The sequence below is a fragment of the Nelumbo nucifera genome, chromosome 7 (assembly GCF_055504915.1).
Source record: "Nelumbo nucifera cultivar China Antique chromosome 7, China Antique-T2T, whole genome shotgun sequence".
NCBI classification, from domain to species: Eukaryota; Viridiplantae; Streptophyta; class Magnoliopsida; order Proteales; family Nelumbonaceae; genus Nelumbo; species Nelumbo nucifera.
Window position 1 is genome coordinate 3,075,557 of NC_142655.1, and position 18,816 is coordinate 3,094,372.

The following is an 18,816-nucleotide window of genomic DNA, read 5'->3' on the forward strand; positions in this document are numbered from 1 at the left end:
ACAATACCAGGAAGGAAACCACCAAAACTCCAAACTAAGATCAGACACTGTGCCTGCCCCAAGCTCAACCCCAGAGGGATAACAGTTCCCTAGAACCCACTTCCGACAACATGAGCAGACCCGTCGCAGCTGGGCATGGGGTTATCAAAAGGATTGCACATGAGCAGACTCCCTCCCTCTCTCGACCCCAATAGTATGACCTACTACCAAGTTGTGGCCTCTCTATGCCTCCCTCCTCCATCAAAATCACTAAGTGTAAGTTTCGTCCCGTTGCTCTTTTTCTTTCCTGTCGTGAAACCTTAAAACCATGTACTGACCTGTTATTTCTTGTCTGCAACTCTTCTCACTAGTCAAGATCATAACCCTTTCCCGTGTAAGGAATTGAAAGGATCTATTCAAAGAAATTTGGGGTTACAGATCCCTCGCCCGATAAGCCAGAGAAATTTGGGACTTCGAGGGATTCTTATTTAAAGACTCAAAAAAAAGGGAAACCAACAGGGATAGAGAGTTTTTAAGAAAGAGAGAGAGAGAGAGAGCCTACCACCCACAACGTATATTTTGAAAATTTGAAAGAAAATGAAGGACAAAATAGTCACAAGTGCTTATTGGAGAAAAAGACTACCAAACACCCAATATGAAATAAGTGCTTATTTTTTAAAATAAGCACTTAAGATAAGCACTCCCAAACATGGCCTTAGTGAAGAAGACTTGTAGGGAGGTAGCTCTACCTATACATGACTCGACTAGACATTTTCTATGCAATTTGCGTGTCAGTATATGCAAGCTCCTAGTACATCACATTTGGCTGCAGTAAATCATATTCTTGTTTATTTGAAGGGGAATCCAGGTAGAGGGATTTTGTACAGGAAGCGTGAACATATGAAGGTAAAGCATTATATAGATGCATATTTTCAATGATTTCAGCCAATTTGCCACCTCCCATAATATCAATTAATAAACATCCTCTATGGATATTCTCTTTTCATTAAAGATCCTCTTATTCCTCTCCTCCCAAGACCATAATATATCTGCCCTTACACATCTTTACATAATTCTGCCTCTTCTTGTCTTAGGATTAAAGACTACTTTTAAATAAGGTCTCTTCATTCCCCTGGATACCAACTGTTACCAAAATAGAGAAAAAGATTTTTCCCATAGACTAGAAGGATAGTTTTGTCAGAAATGTGTGACAAACAACAAGTTCGCATCCTTTTTGTAAAATGTCACAAGTGTCACCCCTTTGTTTTTCCCATCCTGCTCTAATTCTATGGGTGACATCCTCATCAATCCCTCCCTTGTTATGAACTATCGAACTAAGGTACTGAAAAAGGTCACATTGAGTTATCTCTTGGTTTCAAATCCTAAACGTACCCTGATTTGCACTACCAGTGTTATTAAATTTACATGCCATACATTCTGTTTTAGTCTTTACTTTAGAACCTCTTGTTTCTAAGGAATTTGTACATAAACATAATTTTGCATTTAATCCTTTGTTAGTTTCATCAATTAAAATGCTGTCATCAACAAACAATGGATACCAATGGCAAAACATTAGGGAGGAATGAACTATTCTGGTACCCTCCAACATGAAACAACATTATAATTTTAAGTAGTACACAGCTCCAAGTGGCTATGCTCTCAATCCCAACCCTGAGCTTTTGAATGATGGTTTCATTACCTTTTTCTCTATCAGATCCAATAAAGTTTTCAAAATTCCAGTACATTTACAAACATGGAAAATGAAAACTTAGTGTTTTCAACAGTGAAAAGATTTACCTCCCCCAACCGGTCTCTGGCTCCAAGCAAGAAACCCACAACAGCTGAAGTAACAGTGTAAAAGATGTGAACATCTAAGAGATAGATCTGCACAACAAACAAACATAGTGAATCAAGATCAATAAAAAAACAAAAAACTTTTCGGTGCAAACAAAAAGTACAACATATATTATGGTACCAAAGCTCAATTATTCGATAACTAATTCAAGTTAAATTTGGACAGATTCAAGTCCTCTAATATATGGTACACCATGTATTGATCTCATGCTGCATTGTCTGTCTGTGATGGCATGAATAGAAAAAACAAGACAAAGCAACGCCCAGATCCAGGGGCAGTGACATGATGCAAAATGTAGCAAATAAACAATGTCCATTGGAGATGTGCCCCCACTGTGGTTTCTAGCCCGGACAGCAAGACATGTATATATAAAAAAAAAATGTCTACGAGATTAGTGATGCCTAGAAAACAAAAATTAGGAGGTAGGTTGCTAATTATAATATTATTAATATGGCTGCATCTTATTAGCAGTGTAACCAAAGCATGAACCAGTCATCAACTAGTCCACTACAAATTGAGGGAATGATGGTCAAATTGATTGCAACATTAGAATGTTTAGTTACTGTTGTAAATATTCTATTATTACGATGCTGTGGTACTTGTGTCCTTTCCTATGTTTAAATACACTAAATAATACACTAGTGCAGGCACTGACACACACACATGGTATTAATTAAATTCTTCTCCATTCCTATCTTTTCTCCTTCTCCATAAGATCTTTGACAGTTTACAGTTGCTACTCATGATGTGATCACATGAGACAACAAAACATATACTAAGTCAACTGGTCAATTCGCAACAAGGGCCATTAATCAACCGCAAAGATTCCTTTAAGTTTACTTTTGCTTGTCTTTAGCTCACATAATCATCTAAGTCTTCTCCCAAATATATGGGGTTGGCTACATGAAGCCAGTTTTACCATTCCATTCAGTTTAGTGCCTTATCCATTGTTAAATTATGAGCGCTTAAATTGTTTTTACTACTTCAACCCATGTTCTTTTTGCTCTGTCCCCAGCCCTTTCAACTTGCAACAGATCACTCCTTACAGGTGCTGTAGATGGTCTTCTAGGTTCCTTCAAATGATGGCATTTTTCATCCTTTCCTTTGTGGTTTTTCCACTCATCCATCTCAGCATAAACATTTCTGCCACACTTATTTTTTGGGCATGTTCCTTCTAGACTACACAACACTCTACTCCATATACCACCGGTGGTAAACTTTTTTGTAGAATTTTACCTTCAACATAAGTAATATTCACTTAGATCATAAGACTTTGAATGTATCCCACTATTTTGCCCATCCTGCTCTACTTCTATGGTGATATGCTCCCTGTTCTCTCCCTCGTTATTAATTATCAAACAATGGAAGAGGTCACATCATGTTATCTCTTGGTCCCCAATCCTAAGTGTACCCTAATTCATTGATTGAAAGGTGCCCTTTCAAGGCTTGCGCCTTTCACCTCAGCCTGTTTTTTGCTAATATTATTCATTCCATTCTTCCTAATACAAAACATTTTTTGAAAAAATATGGAACTAAAAATAAATTCTAAAAATAATCTTTTATGTAGGGGTTAAGAACAAAAAATGACCCATAGAATTAAAGTAATGCAAATAAGAAACAAATAATGAGCTTGAAGGTTTCACGTGCTTAAAATGATGACTGCTTGAATACATTTTATATGTCATGTTTAATTTTATTTTAACATTTTCACTGTGCAAATGTTTGTGTGTTATGTTTATGCATTTTATTTTTATTTTTTGCAAGTTTTTTTCAAATTGATTGCATTTTATGCTTTTTTGGATTTTTTTTAATTTTACACATTTCTTCAAAGAGGAGCACACTGCACACCTCTCCTTGCACCTTGTGCATTTAACAGACTGCCCTAATTTGCTCTCCAATTATTTAACATAATTGCATTGCATATATTCTTTTTTAGTCCTACTTATATTAAAACCTCTTGTATTTAAGGTAACTGTCCATTAACTTAATTTTGCATTTAATCCTTTGTCAGCATCGTCAAATAATATAATGCCATCATGTCTAGTCAATTTATCTAAGATTAGGGCCAATAAAGGCAAAGTGCTGAGCCCTGATGAAGACCCATTGTAACTGTAAAATCTTATGTCTCTTCTGCAAGTGTTCTAACATTGGTTGTTGCAACCATTGATCTTTATTTATACAGAATAATATAATATTATATTTTTATTATTAATATGTGTACTCTTACTTAAGCATTTGTGATGGAACACATGGATTATGGTTTATAAACAAGAAATAAAGAAAAAAGATGGAGGAATTTTCTTTTTTACTTTTCTTCCAATCCATGGTGTGCTAGTATGGAAATGGCGCAATGCCACAAACAAGAGATCCATCAAATGGCCAAAGGTTGCAATCTTTCTTTGAAAAAACTTAACTGCCAGTCCTAGCCTATCCGGCCTAACTAATTTTGTGTTCACAAACAAACACTGTAAATGAAAATGTTCAGTATCATTCTTTATGTACTAGAGCAGCTAAAATTTGGACGGTTTTGGAAAAAAGAAATGTAGAAATATCCAAGACAGGTATGGCACAAAGGAAGCAATAATAGAGAACACCTCCGTCTGAGTTGCACATGGGTTAAGACACTGGATAAATTTGCTGATTTCTTAACAAGTAAAATTATTGGATGTGGGCAAGTGGAAGCCCAAGCTCTTCTGGTAAGAAATAAAGTTTCCTGGATCAGACTCCACCAGCACAAGGTAGGGTCAAGATGAATTTTGATGATTGCAGCTTAGGCAACCTGGGACAGTCTGGAATGAGTGGTATTTTCAGAGGTATTCAAGCTCATATGCCGTACTTATATTTAGGGCCAATGGGGAAGGGGACCCTCCACAAAAGCAGAACTTCTGGCAGTTGATCAAGAAATCAAACAAGCTAAAGCTCTAAGTTTCAACAACTTGGTAATTGAAGGTGACTCCAAGGTGGTAGTTGGTGGATAAGAGGAAGCCAGGAGGGAACATGGACATAATAGGAACACTTTGAGAGAGATGCAATTATTGATAAGAGAATTGCTTACTAGCTTCAGTTGGATCAAAAGATCCATTAACGGTCTATCTCTTGCAAGGCATAGAGTCCAACGAAGCCAGCTATTTTGGCTATTAGTCAAGGTAGCTTGAGGTCTAACCTAAGGAGTCAGTTGGTGTCATTTTTCTTTGTATATAATCATATTATGTCTTGCTTGTAAATGACCCATGTAAAATTATGTTTTAAGCAATAAGATTTCTTACCCATCCAAAAAAGAAAATTCAATATCTACATTGAATCATTTAGGGGTAGCTTATAATTTTTAAAACACAGGGGTGTACATGAGCCTTTCCATTATCCAAAGGCATGAGGCACAAACCAGAACACAAGAGGCATAAGCTTCACAAGCATGGATTTTTTAATTAATAAATAATTAAGAAAAATGCATAGATAATAAATAAATATAGTAGATATCTCAACAATAAGGAACATTATGGGAAATTAATAAAATACAGATTTGCAATTTTTAATAATAAAACCATCACATTTAAATATCAAATTGAAGTATCACCATATGAAGTATCATAATTATACAAGTACCATAAGCTACAATACATCATTTGCAAAGCTGCAAATCAAAATTTCGGAATTAGCAATTCACATAAATTGCATGATATTAACAGAAATATGCCTGTCATCTAATATGGAAATGAATGTAAAGCATTGAAAGCAAACAATGAAGTGGTGCCAACATTTCTATTTACGGTTTTCTATGAGTATTCTAATCAAATGTGGAGGGTCTTTCTCCTCTGTATTATTTAAATATGTAACAGGATGATAAAACAGTACCCCCATTTTTATTTATAATATTTTATTACAAGAATTGGCTAGGCCACTTTTTGGCACATAAAACTAGGGAATTAACCAGAAACTTAGTTTTCTTTTTTTGCTGTGTTCCATTGACTAGGACACTGTAGCCTAGAATCACCCACATGCACTGACAACATTAACCTAAGAGACCAAATCTGGATGACTAGGCTAATTAAACCAAACACACCCAGGTCATACGGGGGTAAGCGATACAATCAATTCCAACAAAAAAATCAATGATTCTGAATCAGTTTTAGATAAGTTCTGACATAAATTAAGGGATGCATTTGATGAGAAAGAGATGGCTGGTGGTCAGGTTCAGTTACGTGTGCAACTTCAATACTCAACTTAAAGAGTTTACACTGTAGAAATTTTAATAATTCCCCAACCCAAGCCAGCATAAGTTGCACCCCTAGGTTCAGTTGGATGAAATTCACCAGTTTCTAACGTAACAATAAAGTAGTGATCAGGAAGTACAGGTTGCTAAGTCTTCAGGTTAATTCTTTTTGCACAATGAAGATCCAACAACAGAAAAACTCGTGAAGATAGGATAGTAGGAAAATAATTGCAAACCCAAATGCCAGAAAAAAAACAGGAAGAATGGGATGTGACATTCTAACCAAGTGGAAACATGTGTAGAAGGAATGTCAAATTCACCCTGTCAAATTCTCTTGAATTGGAGGAGCCTAGATGTGAAGAGAGATACTGTAGCAGGAAACATGAGAAAGAGAGACAATGAAAGATATGAGAATAGGAAGAGGGAACATAGTTTCTTAGGCTTCTATTAACTGTCATGGATGGATTTGTGGGTAATAAAAAAGTGAAGATGATACAATTCTGTTCTGTGAGGGGGAGGATGTGAGATGGGCCAAAAACTTGAAGTTGGTGATTCAAGTGTTTGAACAAATGTCAAATATGAAGGTGAACTTCAATGAGAACTGTGTGGTGGGGATCAATATGGAAGAGAGAGCTATATTGGAGAGGGCTGAAGCTTTGGGTTGTGCGGTGTCTCAATGGCCGCTGAACTATTTGGGATGCCCTTAGGGGATAACCCGAGGAAAGAGAGCTTTTGGAGCCCCGTAATTGATAGATTTTCTAAGAAGTTGGCCTCTTGGAAGAAGAATTATTTATCTCTGGGTGGTAGAATTACTTTGATTATGTCTACACTAGATAGTTTGCATGTGTATTACTTAACGGTTTTTAGGATCCCAGTGAAGATAAGTAGGAGTTTGGAGAAGTTGATGAGAGACTTCTTGTCGGAACCAGGGGAGGAGAAGAAGGATCGTAGGGTGAATTGGGAACTAGTCTCTAGGAGTAGGGCTGATGGAGGGTTAGGTTTATGTAACATTTAGAGGAAAAGGGAAGCCTTGTTGGGGAAATGGCTGTGGAGGTTGGGAGGTGAGAGGGATAAATTGTGGACGAGGGTAATTTTAAGTATTCATGGTCAGGTAGATGATGGCTGGGAAACTAGGACTTTGGCAAGGTCTATTGGTGCCTCTCCTTGGAAATCTATATATGCCATTCTTCCTTCCTTTTTTGCAGCACATCAGGTATGACCTATGCTCTGGGAATCAGGTAAAGTTTTGGGAGCACATTTGGGTGGGTGAGATACCTTTGAAAGTCCAATTCCCTTCCTTGTTTTCACTCTCCCGGTTTAAGGGTAAGGTTGTGTCCAGTTTTCTAGTTCCTTCTCAGTCTAAATTTGGGTTTGATTGGGATCTGGGGCTTAGAAGAGGCTTAAGGGATGTAGAGGTTGAAAATGTTATGAGTCTGGTTCAGATCTTAGACCGGGTGGTGTTGGATCCCTTTGAGAGGGATAAGTGTTAGACAGTTGTATGCCCTTAGCTTCAATCAGAAATGTGTACATTATGAATTTATTGTAAATGAATAAAGTACACATTTGATTCATGTTCTTGTGGTGTGTTTCTGTGTAATACCCTTAAACTGGACACTTAATGAGACTTGTGTTAGTTTAGAATGTTCACAGCCATTGGGTAAGTCTGGGAGATTTATCCTGCCAAGGCTGACACTGGTGTGCTGCCAACTGTTGGGGTGGCTTGTCTCAGCTACCAGGGTGAGACCTGAAGCACATGTAGTGTAGGATTAATAGAACCTTTGAACCGGACCAGATTTCCAGTATTGCCCTGGACCTTGGAGATAGATGGGCAAAACTGGAAAGTTACACCTAACCCCTAGACTCGATTATGATACTACACTAGGTGTCGGATTGGGCTGTCTTTGATGTACCAATCAGTGAGATCCTTAGCGGGGGTCAAAACCTGGGTATGTTGGGACAGTCCGAGAATTCATCTGAGTGGGTGGTCATAGTGACAGGATCAGCCCCTTTGTTGGACAAAGGTAATGATCGGGGATGCACTCTCTCTGATGGAAACCAAGACTACCGGCAGCCGATTTCAATTGTTGAGATTTTGTTTTGCAAAATATATTTATATAAAGATATATATATATATATGTTATGGTTTCGAAATGATTTGCAAAAGGTTTTAATCCCCGGGATACATGTAAGCAGAGAGTGCAACACTGTTCCTTGCAGTCGAGGGAGAGGTCCTCCCTTGTCGGGCAGTGTTTGATCATTATGGGCTGAGAGGTTAAGTGTAAGACCATTGAGGATAATACCTGATGGGCTAATCTTGCATCTGCCCACAGTCCCTGGGTGTTACAAGGTGGCTTGGCCCAAAGACCACTTAGGGTAAGTATTGGGCCCATAGAGCCCATAAGATGGGTTTCAGGGGGTGCACTGTCCATAACAGTGTATTCGGCCAGGCCTTGTAACAAAGGCTGGGCTGAACCCATGTGGCTGATGTGTAGATCAATGTTTGGGTCCCACGCCATACAAGGAAGCCCAACTGGGCAGCAGTTTGGAAGGCCAAGTGAGTACATAACCTTAAATGGGCCTTAAGCCCATTTCGAACTAGGTTGATTTGATCAGTAAATTAAAGGGGGCGAATTCCGAGATGGATCAGCTGATAGGATTGGGCCTAGACCCTATCCACTTAGAGAGTACAAGATCTAAATTATTTAGATCTGGAAGCCTCCTAATTAGATTAGGAGATGGCTGATCTAATCTGCAGATAAGATAAGGGTTCTCCCTTATCACTTAAAGGGACTTCTAATCCAAATATAATTTGGATCAGCAACTCCTAATAGGAGGAGGGGGCGACAGCCTTTAGACATGCAACCTAAGACTCTTGTCTTCAGAGCTGAAATCACAGAAGAGAGATTTCTGCAACCTCTGCAAAATCTCTCTTGCCGCCTCCTTCCTGCCGCCGCCATTACCTTTAGTTCAATCTCCAGTTCTTGGGAGAAATCAAGATCTGATCTTGATACCAATCTTTTGGGAAAAGATTGATTGGAGTGGTACTCACAAGCCATCCAGTTGATTCTTGCAAAGGGTCAAGTTCTTTTGAAGAACATTGTTGATTCTACTCCATCCTACACTGCACCATCTTCAGTGGGAACAGTCTTTGGATCCTTCCTTGGGCGTGAACACCTCCATTGGGAGATACTAATTCTCCGCATCAGGTACATCCTCCCTCCAACTCCTTTTGGTTCAGATCTGGTTTGGTTCATGGTTCAAGATTGATCCTTGAAAAATATGTTTTTCTAAAATAGGGAATTCGATTCCCTACAAAGATGGGAGAAATTTTTTGAAATTCGCCCAGTCCATTCCGCAAGACTTGGGCATCCATGTGATGGATATCCCATCCTTCAATAAGAGACTATGGACCCTAACTCCCTCTAGAACCTTCTCTTGTGCCTCTTTCTTCAAGTCCCTACTGTCTTCATCCAGTCCATTTGCACAAAATTTTCCAGTTAAGGATGTTTGGGGTGAGTCAATTCCTCCAAGGATTGGAGCCTTTTATTGGGAAGCCTTCCTCGGAAGATGTGATAACTGTGACATACTCCAAAGAAAAAGGCCTTTTTGGTGCTTGTCTCCGAATTGGTGCATTCTTTGCAAGGCTGATGGTGAAGGCTCCTATTGAAGTAGTAACAGTGAGGGTGGTAAAGATTGCCTTAGTGAAGTAGGAACACCAGAATTTTCTCTGAAGTTGAAAGAAGTAAAGAATGCCTTATTGAAGTAGTAAGTGTGAGGGTGGTACATTGGCTGAAATCCATGGACCTGTTTGTTGATATTTCTACGGATATGTTGCTGAATAGCTGGCTGGAGGTGGCAAATTCTGCTCCTGCTCGCTCTTTAGTTTTCCTTGTGTGTTCACCACCAGGAAGTGGACTTATAAAGCTAAACTTTGATGGAAGTAGTGAGGGAAATCCAGGTCCATCAGGTGTAGGAGGGGTTTTCAGAGATGACGATGGGAAGGTGCCCGCTTTGTATTCAGGTTCCATTGGGACTGGAGACTCTCTCAAAGCTGAGGTCTATGCAGTACTGGAGGGTATAAGGAAATCTAAGGAACTGAATATACAAAAGTTGGTCATTGAAGGGGACTCAAAGCTGGTCTTAAGTTGGTTACAAGAAGGTAGTAGACTTTGGAAATATGCTAAAAAGGGGAGGGATATTAAGTGGCTAACTAGAGGATTGGAAATCAAGTTTCAATGGGTCAAGAGAACAAAAAATGTATTTGCTGATGCTTTGGCAAAGCAGGGGGTGGGAAGGGATCAAATGTTTTGGGCTGCTCTGTAACTTTTTCTTTTTTGTTATCTTCCTGGAGAGAATTAAGCCTGTTTATCTCTCTTTGGAACGCTTTAACTAAATTCTTTTAATCTAATGAATTCCAGTTATTGATCAAAAAACAAGTGTTTTAGAAGGCTGACATCAAACTTAATAGTGCTCTTGTGGCTTTTGATGGCCGGTGTTCTTTGTTTATCTCTTGTTATTTGGTCGCTGGAATGTTGTGTCTTCTTGTGTAGACAAAAGATTGAGATAGAACCAAATCAGCCAATCTATATTGAGTTTCTTCCTTACTTTTTGGGTCCTTTGACCCGTAATGTCATCTACACTATTCCTTTTTCTTCTATACATTTTAATACATATAAAAAATGTAATGAGAAAAGCAAAAGGCTACAGGTACTTTGGGCTTGCTTTACACATTAAATTGGAGGACAGGAAGATTAAAAAGACAATTTTTAGGGTGCAGAATAGGAAAAATATAGGATGAACATGATGAAGCATCAAATGAAAATTTCATTAAAGAGCAGAAACTACACTGCTTAGAACCAGAGCAGGAGGCCAAAAATTAAAACATCCTTAGAAAATCCAAAAGATGACAACAACTACAAATTACAGCCCGGCCCTGGACAACACCAATCCAAACTATCATTACCTGCCCCCAATTTCACCAGGGAGCCAACTAGCCTATTTGCACTCTTGGGTGCCCAGATGAATGAGATGTTCAAGATGGAACCTAAGGAATGAGCCAATCTCACCAACTGTCTAAATTGCCAAGGTATTAATTCCTGAGATTTCATCCACAAAACTGTTTGACAGTCCACCTTGACCACTATATTTGATAACCCTTGATCAATTATCAGTTTAAGGTCTTGAAATAAAGCCAATGCCTCCACCCTTAGAGAATTTCCAAATCCAGCTGACCCTGAATAGCTAAGAATTGCATTGCCAGCAGAATCTCTAACCACTCCTCCCACGCCTGAGCTCCCAGGGTTTCCAAAACAGCACCCATCAAAGTTTAGTACTAGGGCCAAGCCATACACCTGACTTGATTGCCAAACCAGCTCTCATACATAATCATTGATAATTTATAAAATGGTAGACAAAAAGGAATATATATATATATATATATATATATATATTATAAAGCGATTAGGCCCCATGTTCAGCAGCCCTCTCCTTAAACCTCTCTCCTATCTCCCTTATCCCTTTCCAGCTCTCTCATTCACTCCCTCTCTCTCCTTCCCTTCCCCTACCCAAGCCTCCCAATAGGCCACATCAGCAAGTCTCTCAACCAAGTTATATACAGGCAAAGGAATCCTTCTCCTTCCCTCTAATTGCCAAAAACATGCCAATTGCAATTTTTATAAAAACCACTCAAGCCATTTGCTTGCCCACTTTCAGTCGTACCTAGCGAATACCAAGCAGGAAAGCAGAAGAGAAAAAAACACACCTCTGATAACTGGTTTTTCACCGACATTGAACATTAGATCCAAGTTTGGCAACTTTTCCGAGTAACTCCTCATAAGTTGGATGATTTCCCACAATATAGAAACATCACTTCCTTCTACTATATCTCTATATTTCACCACATACGTAAGCTCTCCCATTCACAATCATTAGCCTAAAAAATGTAGACCTTCTTGCTCCTTCCACCATCTCCCTTGAGATTCCAGTATCTTTCCATACCCATAGGTCTTCGTGGATCCAACGGAAATATTTTGGGCATACCTCAGTTGATGATGAGTGCTCATTTCCCTCTCTCTCAAATTTTTCCCCATAAACATCTCTCAAATATGATGAATGCTCATATTCTAGGTGCAAATCTGCAGCAACACAAGGGAAATGGTCATGGCGATGGTTTCTACCCAGAGATCAAGCATACCACGCCCATGCTCCAGATCAGGAGAACTGATTTTGACCACTGTGAGTTGTGTGGTTCCTCCCTGAAGAAACAATCATTGTTGGCTCCGCAACAAGAACCTCCCACCTCTAATTCCGATCCTCATCCAAGAAACAAGAAGATCCTGAACCCTCCACCAACTTTGGTTGGTTTACTGTTAGAAACCGGCACTTGGAAGACCTACCGGCATCCATATGGTGTTCTACATGTTCAATGCTGACCTATTAGTGCACTAAAGTAGGAGAGAATGGCTACAGGATTCACTACTTTGAATAAACACCGTCTGGGTCGACCACTTGCATAGATGGTTCCTAGGCTGAACAGTCTGACCGTCCGGGTCAACGACAGTTCAAAAAAACTGGTTTAAATATTTAAATAACTAAATATTTTAAATAATAAAATATTTAACATAACTAAATTTTAAATATTCAAAATAAAAAAATAAGTTATAAATTTAAAAAAAATCTTAAACAGAGAAAAATAATTATAATAGACTTCATAATATTGTAACTAATAATAATTTTATATTTTACAAAATTAATAACAAAATTATGTAATAAGAGTATAAATTATAATTTTACAAATTATATAATTTAACAAAAAATTAATATTTTAAAATTTAAATAATGAAACTATTTAATTAACTAAATAATAATTTAAATAACTAAATTCTAAATATTTTAAACATTGAAAAATATAATAACTAAATCATATTTTATATATTATTGAAATAAAAGAAAATAGATTAAATAATGAAATTAAGTAATAACTTTAAAAAAGTTTATTAGAAACACAAAAATAATTATAATATATTTAATAATATTTGATAATAAGAATATCACATATAAATAATTTAAAATAATAAAAAAAACTTAGAGGTATTGAAGCTTCCAAATAACAAAAATATGTAATAACTTTCAAAAAATATTTTTTAATATATATTAGAAAATAGAATAATAATTACAATTATTATATTACTAATAATAAAAAAATATTTCACTTATATCAATTAATAACTCTAGAAAACAATTTTCATAAAAATAATATTTATCAATACTAGTTTTAAAATCTATATCTATTATATATTTACATATACTGAAATTAATATTTATCGTATCTCAGTAATTATCTATTATATTTTTGTGATAAATATATTTTCAATAATTATGTACAATCTATTTTCGTTTTGTTATTTAATAATAAATTTTCAATAATTATTGGAGATTAAATTATTGTTATTGAAATTTATTTTCATTAATTATATATTTCATTATAATTTATTGATTAAAATTTATTAGAGATTACACTATTTATTGATTAATTTAATATATTTTCAGTATTTATTGTATTTTTATAATTATTGGATTTTTTGTGTTTTTATTAGTTATTTATTTTATTTTCAGTAATTATATATTTTCGCTATAAAATTTCAATAATTACTGGCAACTAAACTATTGTTATTTATTAGAGATTAGACTATTACTTGAGCTGAAATTAATTGTTTTTTTCTTATTATAAAAATTTATTAAAAGTAGTATTTTTTTATATTGAATCATACTCCTGAACCCCCATAGGGGTCAAAATTCTTTATTATCTTTTTTGGGCACAACACAGCAGGTCAACAATATATAACTCTTCAAAGTCATTGGAAGCCATTGGAGGCACTTGAATCCACATCTCTGCTGGGAAACCCCAACTAATGTACTAACTAAGCCACCACTCAATTAGCATAGTAGTATATTATAAAGCATAAATAATTATTAATTATTTCAAAAGTTAAAGTATAAAAAAATTTGTTTACTCTTATATGTTTTTATTGTTTCACTTTTGCTTAACAAAAGCCTGTGTATCGCACGGTTCCCACTAATATGTATCTATGTATGTATATGTATGTATATATATAAATATAGGAGTAGGGGTTGGGGAGAGGAAAGTAGCAGGCAAATATCACACCTAATCAAACCAGAAACTAATACAAGAGCCACCATAATCATCCATCCAAAAAAAGTAACAAATAAGAAATAAGTAACCCAATAAATAACAACCATCCACCTCCTAGAATAAAACGTTCCCAGCAAAAAATCACCCAAATACCCCCATCAGGCCAGAAGAGCACAAACAGCAGTTCTGGTAATCATGATCTGTATACTTGTGACTTCTGTTAGCTCTTAGCTTATTTTTCTGTTCCTTCAATTCATTATGTTCTTACACCAAAACAGGAAGAAATCAGGGTTCCAAGAAGCTGAAGCATCTTTCGACTCTTCCAATGGTACTCTGTTGGATGAGAAGGAGAAGCAACTTCCTATGCACAGTTAATTTGTGTTTTTTGGCGTATTTTTATATTCCTTCAATTCATTATGTTATTGCACCAAAACAGGAAGAAATCGCTTTCATATTGATCAGTTGAGATGAAACTAACAATGAAACTTCTCACCCAACAGAAAAGACATGTTGCAAACAAGCAGAAGGTTCCCTAGAAGATTAGCCATGACATATAAAACAAATCTCCATTCAGCTTGTAAATTTCTAAGAAGATTAACCACCTCATAAACAAGCATTAAACAATGGTAAATGTGACACTTACAGCAAACACTGGTGCCCACAGAGTAGCAACTGTCAAAGCATTATGATTATCTGCAGCCACAAGCAGCAGCTTAATCAACAAAAAGGAACAACATCAAGACAAATAAAATATTGAAAACCTACAAGTATGCACTTTTAAAGGTGCTTCTACGTTAAAATCACAAATTCATTCACATGAATCCCAGAATTTCCACCATTTTTTTCCAACAAGGAAATAAATAGAAAAATCTGCATCAGACATATGCAATGTGAGTAGGAATTCCATGTTTCTTCATAGCTAAGGGCATTGTTGAAACAATGAATGCAGACACCACATGGACTCCCGAGGGAAAACTTCCATATACATTCTGTTTTTATAGACTATTCCTAAATAAAAATAATAAAATTTCTGAGGTACACAACTTTTCTCCAAGTGCATGATGTTAGAACTCACAAGATATAGACAAACTAAAACCATGGTTTAATATTGCTGGAATAAACATATTTCCCACCTTCCCAGTGCTTTAATAATTTTATATTTTTGTTAATCATATAATTTAACGTTTTTGAGTTACATGTACATTGATATTATCCAAAGAATGCTTTAATATGACTCTTTTTCTCCTAAAACCATTCTTCATTTGAGTTTACCATTATAGATGACTCATCCCTTCTTATTTTTTCCCTTATGAAATATTTTTACTCATTCATAATTTAATGAAATATAGTTGATGTTTTAATATTTTCAACGAACATAACAGCATAAAATCCATATTCATCACTATATCCTTTTATAACTTTACAAAAATTAACAGATTTACTAAAAAATTAATATTAACAATATTATAAAAGTTTTCCAAATTAGTATTTACAAGACTAGAAATTTTACAAATGAATATTTGCAAATATTATAAAAAATTTCCAATATTTCTGACATATTCCTTTAAGTGGTCAACATTTCAACCAAAACTGACATTTAAAAGCTAAATTGAGAGACATTACTTTGTGCCTGGATTTTTATCATTTCAATTTTCTCCCACAAGAATGGTTTCCACTCTTAAAGGATACTTCATTTGCAATCAAAGGTTACTACAAAAAACAAATGAAAATTAAAAAGGGCAAACCCCATAGAAACTATCTTGGAAAACTCCCAGAATTAGAATTTTAAGAGAAGGGACAATAATTTGAATGAACATTTCTGATCTCATAAGAAAGTTGAGATATATGTTCCAAGTTATCTTATATTGTGCCTACCTTGCAATCAACTGAACTTAGCATTCTCAATCAGCTTTAATGATACATTCATGGAAAAGGGAAAGAAAACATTGATTTAGAAATCAAGTTTCTGCAGATTATGAAACCAGTAGCAATTACATAGTTTTTTGTCTTTTTGGGAGTTCAAATTTGAATCTGTTAAGCCTTTTAAAAGTGATTTCCTAGTTTCTTGGTGTCAAAAGCACAGGTCTAATCAACTAAAGGGATCAAGCTACTTTAAAGAGTCTCATTACTCATTAGAGTGTAAATTTTAAAGAATTTGAGCACGTAGGTAAACCACTTTTCTTGCAAACCAAGTTTTAAGGAGTCAAAACATGTCCTTTTGACATAATTTTTGTTGTAAATATAGGTGCTGTTCGGTACTGTTTTCATCTCGTGGATGGACCATTTTGATCCATGCCACGGGATGAAAGTAGCGTTCGGTTCGCTGTGGACGGGACCATGGTTTAAAGTATCGATACGATACGCCCTGTATCAGGCATATCGTATCTTAAGAAAACGATACGATCCGAAATGCCTATTTCCAGGTGTTTCGGAACCCCAACTTTTTTTAATTAAAAAAAAACTTGTTTTTAGCTTCCCAAAAAACCAAACTTTGAAAAAAAAATAGAGTTTCGAGCATTTCTAAGTACCGATACGATATTGCCGAAACGTGTATCGTATCGATAATTTGAACCTTGGACGGGACCGGTCCACACTATCTCGTGGACCAGCCCTGTCCACACTCTAATTTCTCAGAAACGGCTTTTTCTCATGGATGGAGTCGATCCACGGGTTGCCTTTGCTAATATGTTTCACGCACAGTATCTATAACCCTACATCTTGTTGAAGGTCTCCTTCGCCGAACCTCTGTTGTGCTCCACCGATGTCGTCCAAGCTCTTCACCGAAGGTAAGACCCTTATTGCATCTTTTTTTTATCTTGAACAACATACTCTTTTTTTGCTCTTCACCGAAGCCTTCCAGCCTCTGTTGTGCTCCACCGAACCTCTGCACTGCTTTCCTGGTTTTGAACTTCTTGATAGGGGTTTTGTTCTTATTGTGCTCCACCGAACCTCTGTGCTGCTTTCCACTTTTTTTGTTCTTATTGTGCTATAACACGGAATGTTGGAATGGATCCTCAAAATGTGATTTCTTTTTTGATTTTTGAAAACGGTAAGGTACTCTATTGTTTAAAGCCCAAGATATAGGATAACCTAATAGAAAGTTCTGCTTGTTTCATTTTAAACTAAAATAGATAAAGTAGACTGAAATTTAAGGGACTTGAATGAATGGCAGTCAAACTAGTTGGTTAGAGCTTCAATAGGTTCAAGAAGGAGCTTTAGGGCAGTGCTAGTAGGATGGTTATTGATCCACAAGAAATGACTGTTTATGGAGCACAAAGTACTAGGAAATGACGAGGAAAGACTCAAGAAATTAACAAAAAAAATCAGAGTTGAACTTAGTTTTCAAGTTTGGGAATTTAAGGATCAAATTGAAGAATAAAGATGTTTTGGTTTTTATCCTCTGTTTTTTTTTTCCTGAGCAAAAGGTAAAGCATAAGCTTTGCTGATTTCTCCTCCAACACTGCAGCTTGCACTTACATACTTTGCACTCTTCTTCTTATCTCTCTTATAATGGTGGTCCTTTTTTTTTTATTTAAGTACTAGTTGTAAGTGTGGTGGTTTATCCATGCACCATTGTAGGAAACCAATTGAACAATATTTTGATATTATGCTTGCATTACAACTAGTACGGGAATAAGTGGATTATTAGTTTGCATAAATTGTTAGATGTCGTGCTTATCTTGCAAAAAATTTCTCATATCAATTGTTTAAATATTATTTTTAACACTTTTGTCAATAAAATATTAATTACCTTACTTAATTTTTTAATTTTTATATTTTTTTAATGTTTTTATCAATGAAATAATATTTTTTTAATATTTAATATATATTTTATATTTTTTTAATTATTTTACCTTTGTTTTATAAAAAAATGATCTTTTTTGGTTAATATTAATTCATTGATGTATTTTTTAAAATATCTATCATACAAAATGCAAAAATTACATATTTATGATTAACTGTGTATATCATTCATTCCATGTACATGAGATACATGGAATCAAAAAAGTGTGGCCATAGAATGCCACTATGGGTGTGGACTGGTCCTGTCCACACAGTTTGTCCACAGTTCAGAACAGTTGTGGACTGTGGTGTGGTGTGGATTGGTCCCTGCCACAGGGTGTGGCGTGGACCAGTCCACACCCACCAATTTCTCATCCACACTACAGAACACTGCCATAGTTTCCCAGCTTGTCTACCAAGATGAATATCTTATGAATCCAATGTGTTATTGGCCAAGTAATGGTTACTTCACCAATCAAATGACAGTCTGTCACAAGATTTTACTCACTAGAGTTGTCTTCAGTATGATAAGTTTAGTAGGATTAGTGGTAGTGGATATTTGAAGTTTAAGTCCAAGTCCATATATTGGTGTCCTTACAGATTTTTTGGTATAAGGCAAAATTTTATAAGAATAAAACTATAAAAGAACTAGTACAAGATAGGCCAAGAGGTTGCACCAAAATCACAATCAGACCATGTAACAGATAAAACCATCCCAGCTAACCACTTACTGAAATAAACTCTAGTGTAGATCAGAACTCCAATATAGAACTATCCACCTCACCAAATTATTTAACAGCTTTGGTCCAACCAAGTAAGAAAAAACAAATATCTTCC

The 18,816-nt window shown here is 35.9% G+C and overlaps 1 protein-coding gene across 2 annotated transcripts in view; it reads right to left on the bottom strand.

Moving 5' to 3' along the window:
• Nucleotides 1–18,816, bottom strand: part of GSL10 (glucan synthase-like 10) — a 122,227-nt gene that overhangs the window by 59,856 nt on the left and 43,555 nt on the right. For both annotated transcript variants that reach the window (XR_016078315.1, XM_010259171.3), the window contains exons 21-22: nt 14,840–14,889; nt 1,777–1,863 (exon numbers count right to left, since the gene is read on the bottom strand). Coding sequence is in view for 1 of the 2 variants with exons in the window: in XM_010259171.3 (XP_010257473.1) it covers nt 1,777–1,863; nt 14,840–14,889 (137 nt within the window). In the remaining variant the exon portion in view is untranslated. The remainder of the gene's footprint in view (nt 1–1,776; nt 1,864–14,839; nt 14,890–18,816) is intronic.